General features: G+C 32.3%; 1 protein-coding gene across 2 annotated transcripts in view; it reads left to right on the top strand.

Annotated features, from left to right (window-relative positions):
- Window positions 1–21,314, top strand: part of NIPBL (NIPBL cohesin loading factor) — a 191,681-nt gene that overhangs the window by 91,592 nt on the left and 78,775 nt on the right. For both annotated transcript variants that reach the window (XM_017548241.2, XM_017548242.2), the window contains exons 7-10: window positions 2,955–3,115; window positions 4,026–4,122; window positions 7,663–8,289; window positions 16,942–18,567. In XM_017548241.2, coding sequence (XP_017403730.1) covers window positions 2,955–3,115; window positions 4,026–4,122; window positions 7,663–8,289; window positions 16,942–18,567 — 2,511 coding nt within the window. The remainder of the gene's footprint in view (window positions 1–2,954; window positions 3,116–4,025; window positions 4,123–7,662; window positions 8,290–16,941; window positions 18,568–21,314) is intronic.

Here is a 21,314-nt window from a genome sequence, read left to right as displayed (position 1 = left end):
AAAAAAAAAAAAAAAAGAAACCAAGTAAACAGTGTTATCAACCTGTATGACAAAATTGGATATATAGATGTCAGGAATACATGAATTGGTTAGTAGAAGACAATTCATATATTCAGATTATGGGGCTGGGGGGTCCTGTGAGCCTTTTAATACGTGCCAAAAGAGCATTCAGAAAAATTCAATTTCTATTCATGACATTTAAAACTTCACTGAGGCCGGGCGCGGTGGCTCAAGCCTGTAATCCCAGCACTTTGGGAGGCCGAGGCGGGTGGATCACGAGGTCAAGAGATCGAGACCATCCTAGTCAACATGGTGAAACCCTGTCTCTACTAAAAATACAAAAAACATTAGCTGGGCATGGTGATGCGTGCCTGAAATCCCAGCTACTCAGGAGGCTGAGGCAGGAGAATTGCCTGAACCCAGGAGGCGGAGGTTGCGGTGATCCGAGATCACGCCATTGCACTCCAGCCTGGGTAACATGAGTGAAACTCCGTCTAAAAAAAAAAAAAAACTTTTCACTGAATAAGAATACATTAAGCTGGGTGTGATGGTGTACATCTAGTCCCAGCTACCCAAGTGGCCAAGGCAGGAGGATCACTTGAGCCCAGGAATTTGTGTCTAGCCTGTGCAATACAGCAAGACCTGGTCTGTGGGGTTGGTGTTGGGGGGAGAAGAGATTGATATAATCTTACCTAGTGGTAGAAAAAATTAGAAACATTTTGTTTCAATTCAGGAATAGGACATGAATGCCTATAATCATATTTATTGAGTGAGTGTCCGAGCCAGTACAGGAAGATAAGGATTAAACTATGTATAATTATTGGTAAGGAAGAAAAAAGTGTGGTTTTCAGGTGACATAATTGTCTTCATAAAAAATCCAAGATAAGCTACAGACCCAATACTAAAATAAAAGCATTCCACTTAGTTACTGGATACAGCATCATTATAATGTAATTAATTGCATTTTTGTATACCAGAAATAAACAGGTATAACTGTATTCTTTTTTTATATCATTAACAATTTAATGGAACACCACAAGATACCTAGGAATAAATTTAATGAAATACGTAAAAGACTTTTGTGGAGCAAATTATGAAACTTTTGAAAGAGATAGAAGAAAACTTAATAAAATGAAGAGTTTTGCCATTTTCATAGATAGGAAGACTCAATAGGGTAAAGATTATTATTACACGCATATCTGTAAATTCAGTATAATACTGATAAAAATCAAAATCTCAAGCAAGGTTTTTGTGAAATATAACCTGCTTCTAAAAATTCAGATGGAAGAAGTAATCCGGAGAATAGACAAAATAATTCTGATAAGGAATGAAGTGTAGCAGTTCAGTCTAACAGCAGTCAAGATTTATTGTAATATTGGTGCAGGCATGGAAAAGCAACACATAGTAAGTAGAACATGAAGAAGAGCCTAGGAACATACCCATGGACAAATGGAAACTTGGTACATATGGCATTATATCTTAATGGGAGAAAGAATGATTTCTTTAATTAATGGTGCAGAGACAACTAATTATTCATATGGAAGCAAGTAATGTTGGATCCCTATCTCACACTACACTTAAAAATAAGCTTTACATGGGTTAGAGACCTAACTAAAAAACCAATACTGTATGATTTTTAGAAGATACAGAAGGCTGTCCTTTTATGACTTTGTGTAAAGGAGGGAATCTGAATGGCCAGTACACAAGAGAAGATGCTTGGCTTCACTAGTAATCAAGGAAATGCAAATTAAAGTGACCATCAGAAACATTTCCTACCCTTAGAATGATAAATTCTTAGATTGGCAAGGATATAGCACTTTCATACACTACCAATGAATGCAAATGGTCATAAGTAATCTGTTACTTAGTAAGGTTTAAAAATATGCATATCCAGCAATTTCACTCCTAGGTATTGGCACCTAGAACTCTTACACATTTATAAAAGAATTCTCATGTAAAAGAACATACATTGCAGCATTGTTTATGGCACAAAGCATTTTAAGCGATTTGAACATTCACATAAGAATGAATAAAATAAACAGTGTACATCATATAGCAGAGTGTATGTAATTATTTAAGATAAATGAATTTAGCCCAGGCATGGTGGCTCACATCTACCTGTAATCCCAGGTCTTTGGGAGGCTAAGGCAGAAGGATCACTTGAAGCCAGGAATTTGAGACCAGCCTGGGCAACATGGCAAGACCCCATCTCTGCTGAGAAAAGAAAAAGCCAGGTGTGGTGGCAGGTTTCTGTAGTCCTAGCTACTCAGAAGCCTAAAGCAAGAGGATCACTTGAACCTAAGAGTTTGAGGCTGCAGTGAGCTGTGATCATGCCAGTGTACTCCAGCCTGGGCAACAGAGCTGTCTGTAAAAAAAATAATAAAAATTTATAACTACATGAATATAAATAGATAATCTCAATATAATATTAAATGGAAAAAAGTTATAGAAGGATAGAAACATGTATCATCTATATAAAGTTATAATGTAAAAACAACACAGTGAATTACTTAGGAATATATTCATGCATAGCAAAGATGTAAAGGTACACATAGGCAGAATAAATTCAGGTCAAAATGGTAGTTACCTCTAGGCAGTAAAAGGAAATGAATAGAGGAGAGAAATAGCAGATAGATGGAGATCTTCAGCCATATTTGTGATGTTTTAGTTCTTTCAAAAATAGATCGGAATCTGACAAAGTGTTAAGATTTGAACATAGCAAGTAGTACATGAGTATCTGTTATATTCTCTGTAATTTCTAATAATAGAATAATAATTGTGAATAATCATAATCACAATTATAATTGTGAATAATAATTATTATTCATAATTATTCTAATAATAGAATAATAATTGTGAAGAATAATTATTCACAAAAAATATTTGTGAATAATTGTTCTCCAAGAATGTTAAGAATTTTTTAATAAATCTTTTTTTATTCTTATTAATTTCAGCATCGGTATCAAGTCCCATTGTTGCAGGTGGTTTGAGAAACATACATGATAATAAAGTTTCTGGCCCGTTGTCTGGCAATTCAGCTAATCATCATGCTGATAATCCTAGACATGGCTCAAGTGAGGACTACCTACACATGGTGCACAGGCTAAGTAGTGACGTATGTAATATATTATCATTAAGGTAATAAAATAGTTCTAATGTCTGTCATATAACCTAGTATTTCCATTTCACAATTTTAATGATACCTACCATATATCAATGATTATACTAGGTACTGAGTACAACACGGCTCCTGCACATACAGAGCTTAGTCTAGAGTAGGATTGGTAAACTATGACCAGTAATCTGAACCACAGAGTGAAAATGGTCTTTACATTTATAAAGAGTTAACTAAAAAAAAAAAAGTATGTTGCAGAGACTGTATGTGGCCCACAGAGCCTAAAATATTTATTCTCTGTTCCTTTATTTTAAAAAGTTGGCTGACCCCTGGTCTCGAGGTTTAGGTTCTTAATGAAAAATTTCAGTTTTAAGTTAATACTACTCACACCGAAATGTTTTTTTTTTTAGATAATGAGCCTTTACTTCTTAGAACTTGACTTTTTTCTTCTAATACTTGTACAGAGTTTTTTGTCTGAAATTTATTGTTGCCTTGATGTTACTAAAATATTCCGCATTCTGGAAATTTGCCTTGTTATTGATTTGGTTGTAGTTTAATTAAGCTGCATGTGTCTAAGGATAACACAGATGTCAATAAACTCTGCCCTTAAGATATTTACCACCTGGTAGAGTATTCATAGCTCCTTTTGTAGAAAAAAGCAAACAAAAATGGAGCATACTAGTAATACGAATTTTCTTATTCATTGCCATGCTTAGGCTGTTGATTCTTTTGGATACAATTTCAATTCTTCTAAGATATACCAAGAAGAAAACAGGAAAGTGCAGAAGAATTATGCTTTTGAATTCCAACACTTTACCTGTCAGTAATTTATGTCTCTTATTGGTTCTCTTTAAGATTTCTAAAATCCTCTCCTGTCATTCAAAATATAAATTGTATACTCTATTTTTAGGATGGAGATTCTTCAACAATGAGGAATGCTGCATCTTTTCCCTTGAGGTCTCCACAGCCAGTATGCTCCCCTGCTGGAAGTGATGGAACTCCTAAAGGTATTATTGTAACTAAAATTTCCTTCTGTATATTTTATATTTCATTTCAAGTTGGATAAATAACTCAAGACTTCCTAAAGCAGATATCAAAAATTCTGTACTCTTTTATCATTGTAGAGAAAAATAAACTTATCTAGATCATGGTATTTAAACCTGTCCCTACTCATTGATTCATTCATCTTCCACTGACTTTAAATCCCAGTAATCTATTGATAATATTCTCAGATACATCCGGTATCTCTTCTCTTTGATAAATCCAGTGGTCTTTTCAAACCACAGCCTTCTTAACACAACCCTCTTAACTTCTCTTAAACATTTGAAATTTTTGATCAGCCTTCTTCTTTGCTCCAATAAGACTTAATTCATATGGCCTATCTGTTTTTCTCCTACTTCTTTCATTGATACTTCTTTTTTTTTCTTCATTAGTTCTTCTCCCTATTCTTCTCAAGATTTCTTTTATTAGACCTTTTATTGCCCCATTGTACTTTATTCCCTGGCTGTTTTGTTAAGTTTCAGTAACAACATTGATTACTTTTGTGCACAAGACTCCTAAATCAATCTTTGGCTCCAGTCTTGTCTCCCAAGTTTAATTAGTCATTTCCAGACAAAACTGCCTTCATACCTAGCAGGTACTTAAAATTCATGTTCAAAATGGTTTTCACTGTTTCTTCTGCCATCGCATCTCTCTTAATGCTATTCCAATCCTGAATCCTAGTAACTTAAAAATTTTAAGTCCTCATAAAGTCTCTTTTCAACTCTTTAGTCATTTATCAGATCTCACCTGTTCTATGTTACGTTCTTTAGTGTCTTACATCTATTTTTATCTCTGCTTTTTAAAATTCTTACCTGTTATTCTAGGTCTAAGTTAAATGGGTGGTCTACCATGGGCCCTCCCCTAATCTCCTCAAGCTATTAGTGTATAGTTTTTCTAAGAATTTATATTGCTTGTGTTTGCTTCAGCAGCACATATACTAAAATTAGAACTTATATTACTTTATGTACACGAATTTTAGTTCGTCTTTGAATTCTCAAAGAACCTTGCATGGTCTTCTGTCTGTAACATATTCACAAAATTATAAATTTAGGTTCCGGTTTGAACCAGTTGTTAAAATACTTAAAATTGTAGTTGGATAGCTTTAATTATCAGTTTGTTGGAAGAAAATACTGTATTCTACTTTTTAAAATTAGCTTATAATTAACTTTAACATAACTGGTAATATATTCTCTCAATTCATGAGAATTTCTAATGATAGCCATCTAGAACGTAAAGATATTTTACCTCGTATCTGTGTCATATGGTAAAGATCTTTTTTTTCACTGATTATATTCTCATTATCAAGGACATTTTTCTTTTTTTTCGAATATTTTATTTTATTTTACTTCAAGTTCTGGGATATATGTGCAGAATGTGCAGGTTTGTTACATAAGTATACATGTGCCATGGTGGTTTGCTGCGCCTTATCAACCCGTCGTCTAGGTTTTAAGCCCTACATGCATTAGGTGTTTGTCCTAGTGCTCTCCCTCCCTTGGCCCCCCACCCCCGACAGGCCCTGATGTGTGATGTTCCCCTCCCTGTGTCCACATGTGTTCTCATTGTTCAGCTCCCACTTATGAATGAGAACATGCGGTGTTTGGTTTTCTGTCAAGCACATTTTTCATAGGGTGAAAGTTGAGCTGTTAAGAGCCATTTCAGTTCTGTAAATTGTATGAATTTTGGGGGATAAAACCCAGCTTCTGAAAGAGAGAAAAACTTCCAGAGTAACTATTTGTAGGTTAGATATGTATCCCACAAGTGTTGTCAGGGTGAGAAGTTATTTAGATTGCCCAGGAAAGGGAACAGTGAGATAGATAATTGATCTAGATAACCAGCTTTTTTTCTTCTGACTCTTGAGATTAGACAGATAGTAGATAAACTTTAGGTAGAAATGGAAAACTTTAAAACAAATAACCTCATCAATATATTATTTATCAAAAGCTTGAACTTCTGTCATGAAGTTGTAAGTTTCGAAGGGTAAGTTCATTGTCAGTCTACCTTGATTTTTAGATTTTTATAACTTGAAGTTTGTTCTAAAGTATATATAATTTGCCACATAGAATTTAAATACAAAGGCATAATTGTATATTACAATTCAGACTTAGACAAATCTTGTTTCAAATCTTCAGTTTGTTAACTACATAACCTTGGCCAAATTTCTTAACCTCTATAGGTTTCATGTTCCATTTCTGAAAAATTTTAGTGGTAATACTTAAGAATACTGTAAAAATCAAGTGAATTGATATGTAAAGCACCTTTCACAATTCTGACACAAAATGTTCATTTCTTTTTAATGTTCATTTCTTTTTAACGTCTCATATAGGCTCAGTCTAAAGGGAAAAACCAATGATCAATATGACTTCAGGCTAACATTTATGGTTAACTGCCCCATATCATCTTTATCACACTTGATTCAATAAATAAAGTTGCATGTTTATATATAACATTTAAAATACATAAACCTTGCTAATTGAAAGTCCAGATTTATATATCATGGAAAAAGTATAAAAGCACTGAAAGCTTAATTTAAAGCAGATCTAGGTAAAGTTCTGTTTGTAAAAAACTTTATCTTGACCAATTTTTACAATTCTCTACAAGTTTTTTAATATTTTATAGTCTGATAATACAAAATATATACATTATTCATATGCAGTTATACTATTATTTCTGAAGCATATCAATGCACTTTTTCATGTCTGAAGGAGAATTTTGTCCAAAGCCTTATTTAGGAGAATTTTTCCATCTGATTACCTTATTTTTAGCACTCCTGTTTCGTATAACATTAGTTGATTTAATGGAATCTGGGCTTAAGATGTTTTATTGAGCCTTGAAATTTGCTGAACGTATGTGTTTTTCTAATTAAAAGAGGATTAGCAAGCTGAAGAGATTATGTGAATGATGTTAGTAAAGGGAGAAAGAGAAGACAACATAAAAGTATAAATCAATACTTTACCACCAGATTTTGAAGTAAGTAAAGGCTCTAGTAATTGTAAATTGCTGGCTGGCTTTTTGTTATCATCCCAGTAGTATTCATGTGAGATAGTCTCTCGGATTAAATTGTTATTTTTATGTAATTTGACAAAGACTCACTTATTCTTACTGTAGATAATCAGGATATATCTGTTTTCCTAGGTAATCCATGAAAGAACAGAGATGATCAAGCCCAAAATATCTGTGTTGTATCATCTTTAGAAACAATGAAATTTTTGCCCTTATAAAGCTAAATATTTATACATTATAGGCACAAAAATATAGAAATAATACTGGTCTGAAAAATTGAATATTCATACTTAGAGTCAAACCTAGATTTTAAATAATCTACCAGCAAGCTAAACAACTGTGTGGGACAAGTCTTTAGGCTTTATTTTCATCTTTTGTAAATAAGTAGCTTGGATTATATAATTTTTTTTTTAGCATTACTATATTGTCACTTATTAATATTTCTGTCACACTAAGAAAATGTGAAACCAGCACAACTGTTTATTTCTATCAAATTATTTTTCTAGGATCAAGGCCGCCTTTAATCCTACAATCTCAGTCTCTACCTTGTTCATCACCTCGAGATGTTCCACCAGACATCTTGCTAGATTCTCCAGAAAGAAAACAAAAGAAGCAAAAGAAAATGAAATTAGGCAAGGATGAAAAAGAGCAGAGTGAGAAAGCGGCAATGTATGATATAATTAGTTCACCATCCAAGGACTCTACTAAACTTACATTAAGGCTTTCTCGTGTAAGGTCTTCAGACATGGACCAGCAAGAGGATATGACTTCTGGTATGGAAAATAGCAATGTTTCAGAAAATGATATTCCTTTTAATGTGCAGTACCCAGGACAGACTTCAAAAACGCCCGTTACTCCACAGGATGTAAACCGCCCACTAAATGCTGCTCAGTGTTTGTCGCAGCAAGAACAAACAGCATTCCTTCCAGCAAATCAAGTGCCTGTTTTACAACAGAACACTTCAGTTGCTACAAAACAACCCCAGACTTCTGTGGTACAGAATCAACAACAGGTATCACAACAGGGACCTATATATGATGAAGTGGAATTGGATGCATTGGCTGAAATTGAGCGAATAGAAAGAGAATCAGCCATTGAAAGGGAGCGCTTCTCAAAAGAAGTTCAAGATAAAGGTAAAATAATCTCATTATTACCACTTCATCATATGGGCAAATATGTAATTACAGTGTAAAAAACTTTTTCACATTACTTTTTTTCTCGTATTTTGTATAATGTATGTCTATTCAAGTATATTTTTTATTACTAATACACTGCAGAACTTAAATTCGTAACAATTTCATTTTTGTCTGAAACCGTATGAGATTTGGTAATTCTCTACTGCCGGTCTATTACCGATTATATCCTATATGGTTTTACTTAATTGTGCTTTTCTGCTAAAATGAACATTAGAATTTCTATATCACACGCTATTTCACAAGTTATGTTAATATTATTGTGCACCTCCAAATTTTTTCTGCTGAAACAAGGTTAACCACTATAGAATTATTTTGTATGCTTGTTAGGCAGTTAGATATTTCACTTGGCTTATGATCCTACTGCCTTAATAGTGTCAATTTTTTTTAGTAAACAAATCGTGGAAAGCGTTAATATTAAATAGCAAACCTTAGAAATTAAGGATCTTTTGGTGGTAATTACAGTGAAGTGTTCCCTTTTATCTGTCTGGTTTGTTAGGATGGAGTTTCAAGACATACCTGGTCTATGAGTTTATGAGCTTTCTTTTGCTTCATAATCGAATAAAAATATATCCTTAGTAAGCTCTTAATAATTTGGTTTACACTGTATATAAAATCTCTTGACTCTTTTAAGAGACTGATGAATTAGTGATTCAAATTAACAATAAAATTAATGAATTTGATTGCTATATAAATATGTATATACATTTGATCAAACCAAAAGCATGCCTTATGATTTAATTTTACAATTAAAATATTCTAGGTTGATTTTCAGTTTTTATATTTTATTTCTTGGTAATGATAAAACAAAACTTTTTGATATTGGGTAGAGCTGATTTTTAAATATGATTTCTTCAGTGTTTGACAGGATCGTGACTAGATAATTGTGTTTCTATGCTAAGAAATATGCTGAAGATTAGTATTATATCACCTGCCTGTCATGATGGTTCATTTTAATGTTATTGAAGAAAACAGACTGTATTTAGTAATTGTTGTACTATAATGTTTGCAATATGTATAAATCAGAAATAGGTGCAAATAAAGAGATTACTAGAAGTCTTCATTTTATTGGCAAGGGAGCTGGGATTTTTTTTTTCATTGTCTTTTTTTTTTTGTTTTAAAATATAGATTGAAAGAGTACACGTGCAGGTTTGTTACGTGGGTATGTTGTGTGACGGTGGGGTTTGGGCTTCTAGTGAACCCATCGCCCAAATAGTGATCATAGTACCCATTAGATAGTTTTTCAGCCGTTGGCTCTGTCCCTCTTTCCCCCATTTTGGAGTCCCCTGTGTCTGTTGTTTCCAACTTTATATCCATGTGTACCTATTGTTTAATTACCACTTATAAGTGAGAACCTGCAGTGTTTCATTTTCTGTTTCTGCGTTATTTCTCTTAGGACAGTGGCCTCAAACTGTATCCATGTTGCTGCAGAGGACATGGATTGATTCTTCTTTATGATTGTGTATATATAACACATTTGATATATGTACTACATTTTGTTTATCCAGTCCACTCCTGATGGACGCTTAGGTTGATTCCATGACTTTGCTGTTGTGAGTAGTGCCGTGATAAACATATGAGAGCAGGTGTCTTTTTGATAAAATGATTTTTTTTCCCTATTGATAGAAACCCAGCAGTGGGATTACTAGGTCAAATGGTAGTTCTGTTTTTAGTTGTTTGAGAAATCTCCATACTGTTTTTCATGAGGGTTGAACTAATTTACATTCCCACCAACAGTGTGTAAGTGTTCATTTTCTCTGCAATATCTCTTATTTTTTGACTTTTTAGTAATAGCCATTCTGACTGGTGTAAGATTGTATCTCATTGTGGTTTAATTTGCATTTCTCTGATGATTAATGATGATAATCATTTTTTTAAATGTTTGTTGGCTGCATGTACATCTTCTTTTGAGAAGTGTCTGTTCATGCTTTTGCCCACTTTTTAATGGGTTATTTTTTTGTTGTTCTTTTTTCTTGTTGATTTGAGTTCCTTATAGATTCTTGGTATTAGGCCTTTGTTGGATGTGTAGTTTGTAAATTTTTCCTGCCATTCTGTAGGTTGTCTGTTTACCCTGTCATGGTTTCTTTTGCTGTACAGAGCTCTTTAGTTGAATTAAGTCCCATTTGTCAATTTTTGTTTTTATTGTATTTGCTTTTAAAATCTTAGTCATAAATTCTTTAGTTAGGACAATGTCCCAAAAGAATTTTTTGCAGATTTTCTTCTAGGATTTTTATAGTTTGAGGTCTAACACTTACATCTTTAATTTATCTTGAGTTAATTTTTGTATAGGTGAGAGGCAGGAGTCCCATTTTATTCTTCTGCATATGGTTAGTCATTTTTCCCAGCACCATTTCTTGAATAGAGTATCCTTTCTCTATTTTTGACAACTTTGTTGAAGGTAAGTTGTTTTTAGGTATGTGGCTTTATTTCTGGGTTCTCCATTCTGTTCCATTGATCTGTGTCCTATTTTTATATAAGTACCATGCTGCTTTGCTTATTGTGGTCTTGTAGTATAGTTTGAGGTTTCCTAATGTGATACCACCAGCTTTGTTCTTTTTGCTTAGGATTCCTTTGACTATTCAGGTTCTTTTTTGGTTTTATATAAATTTTAGGATCGTTTTTCTAATTCTTTGAAAAATAACGTTGATAGTTTGATAGTAATAGTGTTTAATCTGTAGATTACTTTGGGCAATGTTGTCATTTTAACAATATTGATTCTTTCTATCCATGAGTATGGAATGTTTTTTGATTTGTTTATGTTATCTGTGATTTCTTTTATCAGTGTTTTATAGTTGTCCTTGTAAAGATCTTGCACCTCCTTGGTTAAATGTATTTCTAGATATTTTATTTTGTATGTGTGGCTGTTGTGAATGAGATTGAGTTATTGATTTGGTTCTCAACTCAAACGTTATTGGTGTATAGAAATGCTACTGATTTTTTATACATTTATTCTGTATCCTAAAACTTTATTGAAGTTATCAGGTCTACAAGTCTTTTGGAGAAACTTTTAGGGTTTTCTAAGTATGGGATCATGTCATCAGTGAACAGAGATAATTCGACTTCCTCTTTTCCTATCTGGATGCCTTTTACTCCTTTCTCTTGCCTGATTGCTCTGGATAGGACTTCTATGTTGAATAAGAGTGGTTAGAGTGGGCATTTTTGTCTAAGGATGAAATGTTGCTTGTACCTTTTCTCTTTAGTTTGCAGTATGAGGTTCAGGAAATAAATACATAGGTACTAAATTATATATCTTCCTCTANTTGGTGTATAGAAATGCTACTGATTTTTTATACATTTATTCTGTATCCTAAAACTTTATTGAAGTTATCAGGTCTACAAGTCTTTTGGAGAAACTATGAGGTTTTTCTAAATGCAGGATCATGTCATCTGCAAACAGGGATCATTTGACTTCTTCCCTTCCTATTTGTATCCCCTTTATTTCTTTGTCTTGCCTGATTGCTCTGGCCAGGACTTATGGAATTTTTTTTTTTTTAACTAGTAAAGTTTTGATATTAAGGATGAAATGTTGCTTGTACCTTTTCTCTTTAGTTTGCAGTATGAGGTTCAGGAAATAAATACATAGGTACTAAATTATATATCTTCCTCTAACCTATTATAAAAGTATATGCATATCAAATGAAAAAAGTAATATTACTCAGCTTTTCTTATTAACCTGTTCAAAATTCCTGAATCTTAAGATAGGCAGTTTTGCAAGAAACATATACAGTATTACAATTCCCTAACCAAGAAATATTAGTTGCCCTGTAACTGAATTTTTGCATAATGTTAAATCTGTATTATGGAAAAAGGCGTTCTTATAAAAAAATACACTTTTTAAGTGAATTTTAGTTGTTGTTGATAGGAACAAAAACAGAGGAGGAAATGATGACCTTTTTCAAAAATGTATTATATTTGTTGAATCCAAAGTTTCTACTTTTAAAATTGGAATTAAAATAAGGGTCATATATAGGTCTAATTGTGTATTAGCAAACTTATTTTATACTATTAACTTTCCTTTGGAAAAATAGAACAAAGTCAACAGAACATACTGTTCTTGTAGAAACACGTGTATTTTACTTTCAATTATCTAAATAGTTTTCTGTATAATCTGTGATGGCATAGCTACACGTAACAGAAAAGTTGAATGAGCAGAGCTGACATTTAATTTTGGCGAAAATACAGGTTATGTGATGATATAAGGATTAAAGTAGGTTTTGCTGATTTCATATTAGTGTAGTCATTTCTAATTTGTTTTCTGAAAGCCACTTTCTTCTTATTTCATGGTTTTATAGTCATATACCACATAATGATGTTTCAGTTCACACCAGACTTCATAATGGTGGTCCCATAAGACTATAATACTGTGTATTTACCTTTTCTATGTTTAGATATGTTTAAGACACACAAATGCTTACCATTGTGTTACAGTTGCCTATAGTATTCAGTACAGTAACATTCTTTAAAGGTTTGTAGCCTGGGAGCAATAAGCTATACCATATAGTCTGGGCACATAGCAGACTATATCATCTTGGTTTATGTGAATACACTATATGATGTTCACATAACAAAGAAATGTCCTAACACTGCATCTCTCAGAATGTATCCTGTTGTTAAGCAATATATGACTGTATTTGAAAACTTTTGGAACTTAGATGCCACCTAACCCTTTTGATTTGAACCTTGGCATATTGCATTCAGTCTCTGCATTGTGTGATGGGGTGGTATTTGTTATATAAGAAGTTACCCTGAGATTTTTAGATGATTAAAGATGTGTATATTGGTCCAAGTGTATAGGTGAGGTCATAAATAAAAGCAAAATTCTTCTGAAGTGATTTTATAATTAGCCTTTAAGAGATTAAATACTTCCTTGAAATTAATTTGTCCCTAGTTACCATTACTTTTACTTATTAAAGATTAAATGTTACAATTGGCATTTAATGTATTCTAACATTTGGCACTGAGAACTTTTTTACAGCTGTTGTATTACTGGTGATAAGGAGTAGGTAGGATTGTTTGTCTGGCCTACTAGTTTTACATTAGGGTATGAGTTTGTTTTCCAGTATATTCGTTTACTGTGAGAAAAATATTCCACTCAATAACCAGGAATCAAAAACACTGTACCTGATAAATAATATTAGAAAGTTCAACAAATGTAGAATATTTGTGAATTCAAGTAAAGAGATAGAATCGCCTTAAGAAATGTGTTATCTAGGCTGTGGTAAACCCTATTGTACCCTCTTGCGCACAAAAAACCCGTTTATCTAGCTGCTAGGTATTTATGTCCCTTTGTCCTGTTCTCTCTTCTTTGAACAGTGCTATGTATACACTGATAAGGCAACTTTGTAACCTAATATTTTATAATATTCCAAAAGGACCCTTTTCTCAATCTTTTTGTGCATACTTTTAGCATCTCTAATTACATAAATTAATTTTAAAAGGCTATTCATCTTTGCTTCTGGGATGACCTATCATTAGATATTAATACCTTTCTATGTGCTGAAAATTTCTGCTTTCTTTTGTCAAAGAGGGGGTTCCTTTGTTCATCTTTGCCTATTTCATCTTTTCACAAGGTCCACTTTCCATGTTAGCAAGTATAAGGAATGGCTCAGCTTCACTAATGTTTTTATAATGTTACAGAATTCTTGCACTATATCCCTTATTAAAAGTCAGTGATTACCTACTCTCATTTGGAATAAGAGACTGGGATTTGGTTCAAGGTATAGGACAATTTTACTCAGCCTGTATTGTGGTTGAGGGGTGGTATGTTTTCATTGTACCTAATTGGCTACTATGTATACACAATTATTGTGTTTTCTGCTTTAAGTGTTTTCATTTATCACTTGTAGATTTAAGTAAGTGGTATAGTTTGTTTTCTTGTAAGCATAATTGAGTTCAGAATTTCTGTAAGGGCTGGATCTTATTTTGAGAATGTCAGCATCTGGATGACAAGTGTTGGTTTTGAGATTACGGTAATCCTTTTGTAGCATTTTCTTTAGGAATATATATATTCTGATAGCTAATCTTATGATTCCCAGTGCTGAAGAGGGCTTAAAGGTAATCACTGTCCTAAATATCAAAATGATTCTTCATAGAGATGGCTTTCCATGATTATTAGGTGGTTATGCTGTAATGAAGACTCATAACAAAAATGGGTGGACAAAAGTGACCTGTACAGATTCAGAGCTGCTTTACAAGGAGTAAGTTTATGGTGGAATTGAATCAGACCAAGTGAATCAAAACATGCATGCTGTTAACATATCTAAGAATCTCTGCCACAGTAATGAAAATTTTCCAGGTTTTACAGGAGTAGAGTACTTTTCAATAGTTGAACAATTAAAATTTTGTATTTAATAGTATTTTATTTATAGTGGAAACAAAAATGGTAAGATGTTTCCCAATCTTAATTATTTATGTGCAAATGCTTTCATACATTTTTTATTATAAATAATCATAGGATTCATGGTTTGTATAAAATATATCATTTCTTTGAAATTAACTTACTTTATTTGCTAAATTTTCGTTTTAATGACAAGGTAAATTGGATTGAGGTTAATGATGTATAATCTCTTGAGTATTTTATAATCCTTTAAAAAACAGCTCTCTTCGCTATATTAATGTTTTTCTGAAGACCAGTTGCTCATATTAATAAAAGAGTAAGCCATAGATATCTTAAATCTTCAGATACCTGAGACCATTGTACTTTTTAAGTATGATGGGGCTACCGTTTTAATTAGTTTTACAAATTATATTTCATTGAAAATATAGAAATCTTATACTGTTTGAATTTCTAGATTCTTATCATAAAAGTTTAAGGGATAAGTATAAATTGATAAAGCATCTTATTCATGTGATACCAATTGGCATGCCCTGTGACAAAACATAAAGATAATTTTGTATGTCGGAACATTCTAAAAGAGGATTCTATAAACATAAATTTAGTATTCTGAGTGCTTTTTTTAAGGTATTGATGTAGAAAGCTTCATATAAATTTTTACCATGTTAGTTTTGACTGGGGGAAAGAATCTAATGATAATATATTATACTTTAGAATTATTATATATTCTAATATATAATATATTAGATATATATTAGATATATAATATATATTATATATTATATTATATATATTATATAATATATCTAATATATATATTTGCAAAAAAAACATAATGTGGAGCAAATGGAGCATGTGTGGTGATAGATTTGACTGAATTAACTGAAGGAGCAGAAGGACTTAGTTTTACATAATATAACTAACAAATATCTTAAGTAAATTACAATTACATTTGATTAGATTTTAAACTGGGAAGAACTGCTACTTCCCACTTTAAGTAGAAAACAGTGGAACTTTGCTATATAAAAGAGACATTATCATTAGGAAAAAAAAAATTCACAACTTGGTTCTTTAACAATAAGGAGCTGTTTTTCAATTGCCAGTTTGACTTTTAACCTTGTGATACCGTTTTCCTTATATGATACATCACATTAGCAAATATTACAAGAGAATCTAGAAAGTGTCTTGTTAAAATAACTAAGAGTGACTTTTAAAACATAGCCAAATAAAAGCAAGCCAATCCCCAAGGTGCTATAATATAGCCATTCTCAAGACCTAACTGGAGATTTAATTTATAAAAAAATGACCTAGCACCCTCTTTGGTCAGAGATGGAATCATGCACAGAAATATATAGATGTTAAAAATACCTTGACATTTTATTGCAGTGGTGAATTCGTGTTTGTGTGTTTGTCTTTACATTTTATAATACTGTAAATTATTTCTTTCTGAGGCCAGAATAGACCCCTAGACCTTTATAACTTTATGTTGAAGAGTAGGAACAGTTTTCTTCAGTGGCAGTTGCTTAAGACAGGATTCTAATTTATACCTGTTGCTTCCTGATTCTAAATTTTCTATGCCTATGACATCTATTGCTTCCTTATTTTAAATTTACTTCTATCTAACATTGTGGTTAGTTTTTAAACTCCTTTCACACTTTTAACACTTTAAAGAATTTGAATTCTTGATTAAAGTTAAATGACAAATTATTAAATTCTTTTTTTAACTCATTTTTTTTCTAATGGCATGGTATCTATTTTCTTTCAGGTTTCATTTTTTTTCATACTTATCTTGATGCAGTAAAAGCTTGTATTTCCTGTTTGGTGTGTTGGCAGATTTGGAGCTCTTTGTAGTGTTTGGCTAACTGTTAAAATTAACCAGAGCGAGACTATATGATTTATAACTTGTTGCTTTATTCTTATGTAAAGAATCTGATTTATTCTTAACATCTATGAACATAAATATATGTTTGTATTTGGTATATTATAAATTCTATTCATTTTATATTCTTACACTTATTTATAGAGTATGCTGTTATTTTTACTATATTTATTGAGATCTCTCAAGCATAATTCCTCAAACCTTGGTTTATAAAGTATTAGGTCATTCGTGCCTACTATTTTATATATGCATATTTGTATTTGCATTTACTCCATTTTAAAAACTTAACCTTAAAAAAATAGACAACATCCATAGGGTTTTTAATAAGATAAGAATACATGTCTATTACTGATATTGAATATTTATCTTTAAATTTCAGATAAGCCTTTGAAAAAAAGAAAACAAGATTCTTACCCACAGGAGGCTGGGGGTGCTACAGGAGGTAATAGACCAGCTTCTCAGGAGACGGGTTCTACGGGAAATGGGTCAAGGCCAGCATTAATGGTTAGCATTGATCTTCATCAGGCAGGAAGAGTGGACTCTCAGGCTTCTATAACTCAGGATTCAGACTCCATAAAAAAGCCTGAAGAAATCAAACAATGTAATGATGCACCTATTTCTGTTCTTCAGGAAGATGTTATTGGAAGTCTTAAACCTACACCAGAAAACCATCCTGAGACACCTAAAAAAAAACCTGATCCTGAGCTTTCAAAGAGTGAAATGAAACAAAGTGAAAGTAGATTGTCAGAATCTAAACCGAATGAAAACCGATTAGTGGAGACAAAATCAAGTGAAAATAAGTTAGAAACTAAAGTTGAAACCCAAACAGAAGAACTTAAACAGAATGAGAGCAGAACAATTGAATGCAAACAAAATGAGAGCACCACAGTTGAGCCTAAACAAAATGAAAATAGACTGTCTGACACAAAACCAAATGACAATAAACAAAATAATGGCAGATCAGAAACAACAAAATCAAGGCCTGAAACCCCAAAGCAAAAAGGTGAAAGCCGGCCTGAGACTCCAAAGCAAAAGAGTGATGGACGTCCTGAAACCCCAAAACAGAAGGGTGATGGAAGGCCTGAAACTCCAAAGCAAAAAGGTGAGAGCCGGCCTGAAACTCCAAAGCAAAAAAATGAAGGGCGACCTGAAACACCAAAACACAGGCATGACAATAGGAGGGATTTTGGAAAGCCATCTACAGAGAAAAAACCTGAAGTGTCTAAACATAAACAAGATATTAAATCTGATTCACCTCGGTTAAAATCAGAACGAGCTGAAGCCTTAAAGCAGAGACCTGATGGGCGATCTGTTTCTGAGTCACTAAGACGTGACCATGATAATAAACAAAAATCAGATGACAGGGGTGAATCAGAGCGACATCGAGGGGATCAGTCTAGGGTTCGAAGACCAGAAACATTGAGGTCCTCTAGTAGAAATGAACATGGCATTAAATCTGATAGTTCAAAAACTGATAAACTAGAACGAAAACACAGGCATGAATCAGGGGACTCAAGGGAAAGACCATCTTCTGGGGAACAAAAATCAAGACCTGACAGTCCTCGTGTTAAACAAGGAGATTCTAATAAATCAAGATCTGATAAACCTAGTTTTAAATCACCAAATAGTAAAGATGACAAAAGGACAGAGAGTAACAAGAGCAAAGTAGACACTAATAAAGCACACCCTGACAATAAGGCAGAATTTCCAAGTTATTTGTTGGGGGGCAGGTCTGGTGCATTGAAAAATTTTGTCATTCCGAAAATCAAGAGGGATAAAGATGGCAATATTACTCAGGAGACAAAGAAAATGGAAATGAAAGGAGAGCAGAAAGACAAAGTAGAAAAAATGGGATTAGTTGAAGATCTAAATAAAGGAGCTAAGCCTGTAGTTGTTCTGCAAAAATTGTCTTTGGATGATGTTCAGAAACTCATTAAAGATAGAGAGGACAAATCAAGAAGTTCCCTTAAACCTATCAAGAATAAACCATCAAAGTCAAATAAAGGTAAGAATATTTCTACTGATGTCATTTATAATATAATTGATTTTAAGTGTTAAGGTTACTAAGTATTAAGAAATTTATAAAAATTAGAAAGCTATTACATGAAAATATAACATTTATATCAAATAACAATAAATTTTATTTAGAAGTATAGATTTAAAAGTTTCCAGTGAATTTTTTTTCCCTACAGTTTTTTTCCTTTCACTCACTACTCAGGGTAGTTAGGAATTTTACTGCTGTTTGATTACACAGAGATAAGTTATTTTGCTATTTAATTATTTCTTATATTTCTGAAATATGCTTGTTAATCAAGTGAATGCTGCATTAAAATAGCTGTCTTTAAAAACTCTCTGTTTAAAAGTGTCTTACGGTACTATTTTCCTACAGACCTGTGTCTGAGCCAATTATTGATGAGTAGTTTGTATAGTTTAGAAAGTTACGTAAAAGGTTGTTTTTCATTTTGTTGGGGAGATGGTTAAATACGTTTTATATTTTTAAAACATATTTTTGTCCTTGTTTATGCAAAGGTAATAGGGAATGGTATTTATTTTTTAAATTTAGTTAAATTGTAATTGTGGGAGGCAGGGGGAGCTGGTGCTATTTTTGCATGGTTGCTGAATTAAATTCTCCGGTTACTTGAGTAAGATTATTTCCAAAGGGAGAAGAATGTCTTAAATGCCAAAAGATAATAGCCATTTTGTGCAGAAGATACACTTTTATATGCCTTTTTATACTACTATTTCGAATAACCTTTTTTTTTTTTTTAATAGAGATGGGATCTTGCTTTGTTGACCAGGCTGGTCTCAAACTCCTGGCGTCAAGCAATTCTCCTGTCTCAGTCTCCCAGAATGCTGGGATTACAGGCGTGAGCCACAGTACTCATGCAGTCTAAATATATTGAGGTATAGTGAAGGCAATAGAACTAAGAGTTTATTTTATTTTAAGTTTTCCTTCTGTGAAAGAGAATTATTAAGAATTTAGATTTATACTGATTATAACCAAGTATATGAAATCTAGAATCAAGATGGTAGCCTTTTTTGGCTATTTAAATTTAAATTAATTAAAATTTGGAAGTTCATTCATCAGTAGTCACATGTGGCTATTGGCTACCATATTGGACAAAACAGAACATTTGCATCATTGCAGAAAGTTATATTGTATAGCACTGCAGTGTATTAGGAGATATAAAAAGTATGTGGTTATTATTTTCATAACATGCTGTTATAGCTTGTCTACCAAGAAAAGCTCTTTGAAAACATGTTAGTATTATAAAGAACTCTTTATTCAAAGAATAACTTGTGGCTAATCTGTTGTTATAATATGTTTGGTCTTCGTCAACATTCATTTTTTCACTGTTTATTTCATTTTGTCTTACAAAAATGAAAAAATTGCCTTCTGAGTTGCTAATATTTGTGTTCTTTCAGTGAAGCTTTTAATTTTTAAATTATGGCAATTAGCCTTACAAAAAAATCAGTTAAGACTTCAGCCTTAATAAGTAGCCTTTTTTACTTAACTTGAATGTGCCTTTATAGAATTACTTATTAATATAAAAGAGGTTGTAGAATGTGGGGGTTAGCACCAGATTTGTTTTCTTTTAGGTAAAGATTTTCTTTAAAATTTTTCAGTGAAAGTTTGGGAGTAACTTATATTTATAAACTAAAAAATATGACTGTACAATTTTAGAAGAGTCAGGTGAAAGATGGAAAGTGGTACCCTCTTGTTCCTTTGATCTGGACCGTCTTTCTCTCTCTCCCCTCTCAGCTTATACTAGCCTTGCTTTCTAAACTCTTGTTCTAACAAATAGTCTTTTACAACTGCTTAAAGAACATCCAGAAGTGAATATAGCTTTTAGTTAGTAATTGCTATATTATTTCACCTGTTTTTTTCACATGTAATACTATCATTGCCTATGAATATGTTTTTAGCTCTAAAATACATTTCTTATAGTATACTTTTAATGCAAATGTATATACCTGATATGGTCATGTTAGTATATAAGTAAGCTATCTGGGTGTCTGCCTATTAGAATGATGTGTGTGTATGTGTACATGTGCATGTTTATGTATATATACACTTACATTAATGTATCTGCAATTATAATAACAGTTCTTTTCATCAAAAAAATATTATTTCAGTGCTTAGATTCATTTCAGGGTGCCGTGTTTTAGCCCTCTTTTGGCTTAATTTATTTATGTCTTAGGACCCATATCTTTTTTTTTAAGTAATGTTCTAATTTTAGTTTATTTTAGATTTTTGCTACTCAGTTTACAATAGCAGAGTTGGGTACTTGTGGATTTTTAAAAATTGCATGTTTATGAAGCACAGTTGTAGATTACTGACCCTGTGTAGTATATATTGGAATTTTCTTTGGAGATTCACAGAAAATCACATTTTGATGTGTTGATGATTTTCTAAGCAAAGGAAGTAGCCTGAATATTGCTGGGATACTTTTATGGTTGGTTCCTAGGGCCAAAATTGAAGAGCCGTAGATTTCCATCTTTTAAATATCTTTCCTGATGTTCATATAGAAAATACTCATTCTTTAGGATATATTTTAAGCTGATAAATTTTGAATGTGTGATAGAGGTATATATTTGTTACTCCTAATTTAGATTACTTATTTTTGTCTTTTGTACGAGCATGTTAAACATAAAGTGGCATTGTTACATTTAATTTGATTTCTATGGCAATACTGTATGTCTGTATCCCTAGTACCTAACAAAATATTTCATAGATAATAAAATCATATT

Source organism: Cebus imitator, unplaced genomic scaffold, assembly GCF_001604975.1.
Source record: "Cebus imitator isolate Cc_AM_T3 unplaced genomic scaffold, Cebus_imitator-1.0 Scaffold205, whole genome shotgun sequence".
Classification (NCBI taxonomy): domain Eukaryota; kingdom Metazoa; phylum Chordata; class Mammalia; order Primates; family Cebidae; genus Cebus; species Cebus imitator.
This window is presented reverse-complemented; position numbering and strand designations above follow the sequence as displayed.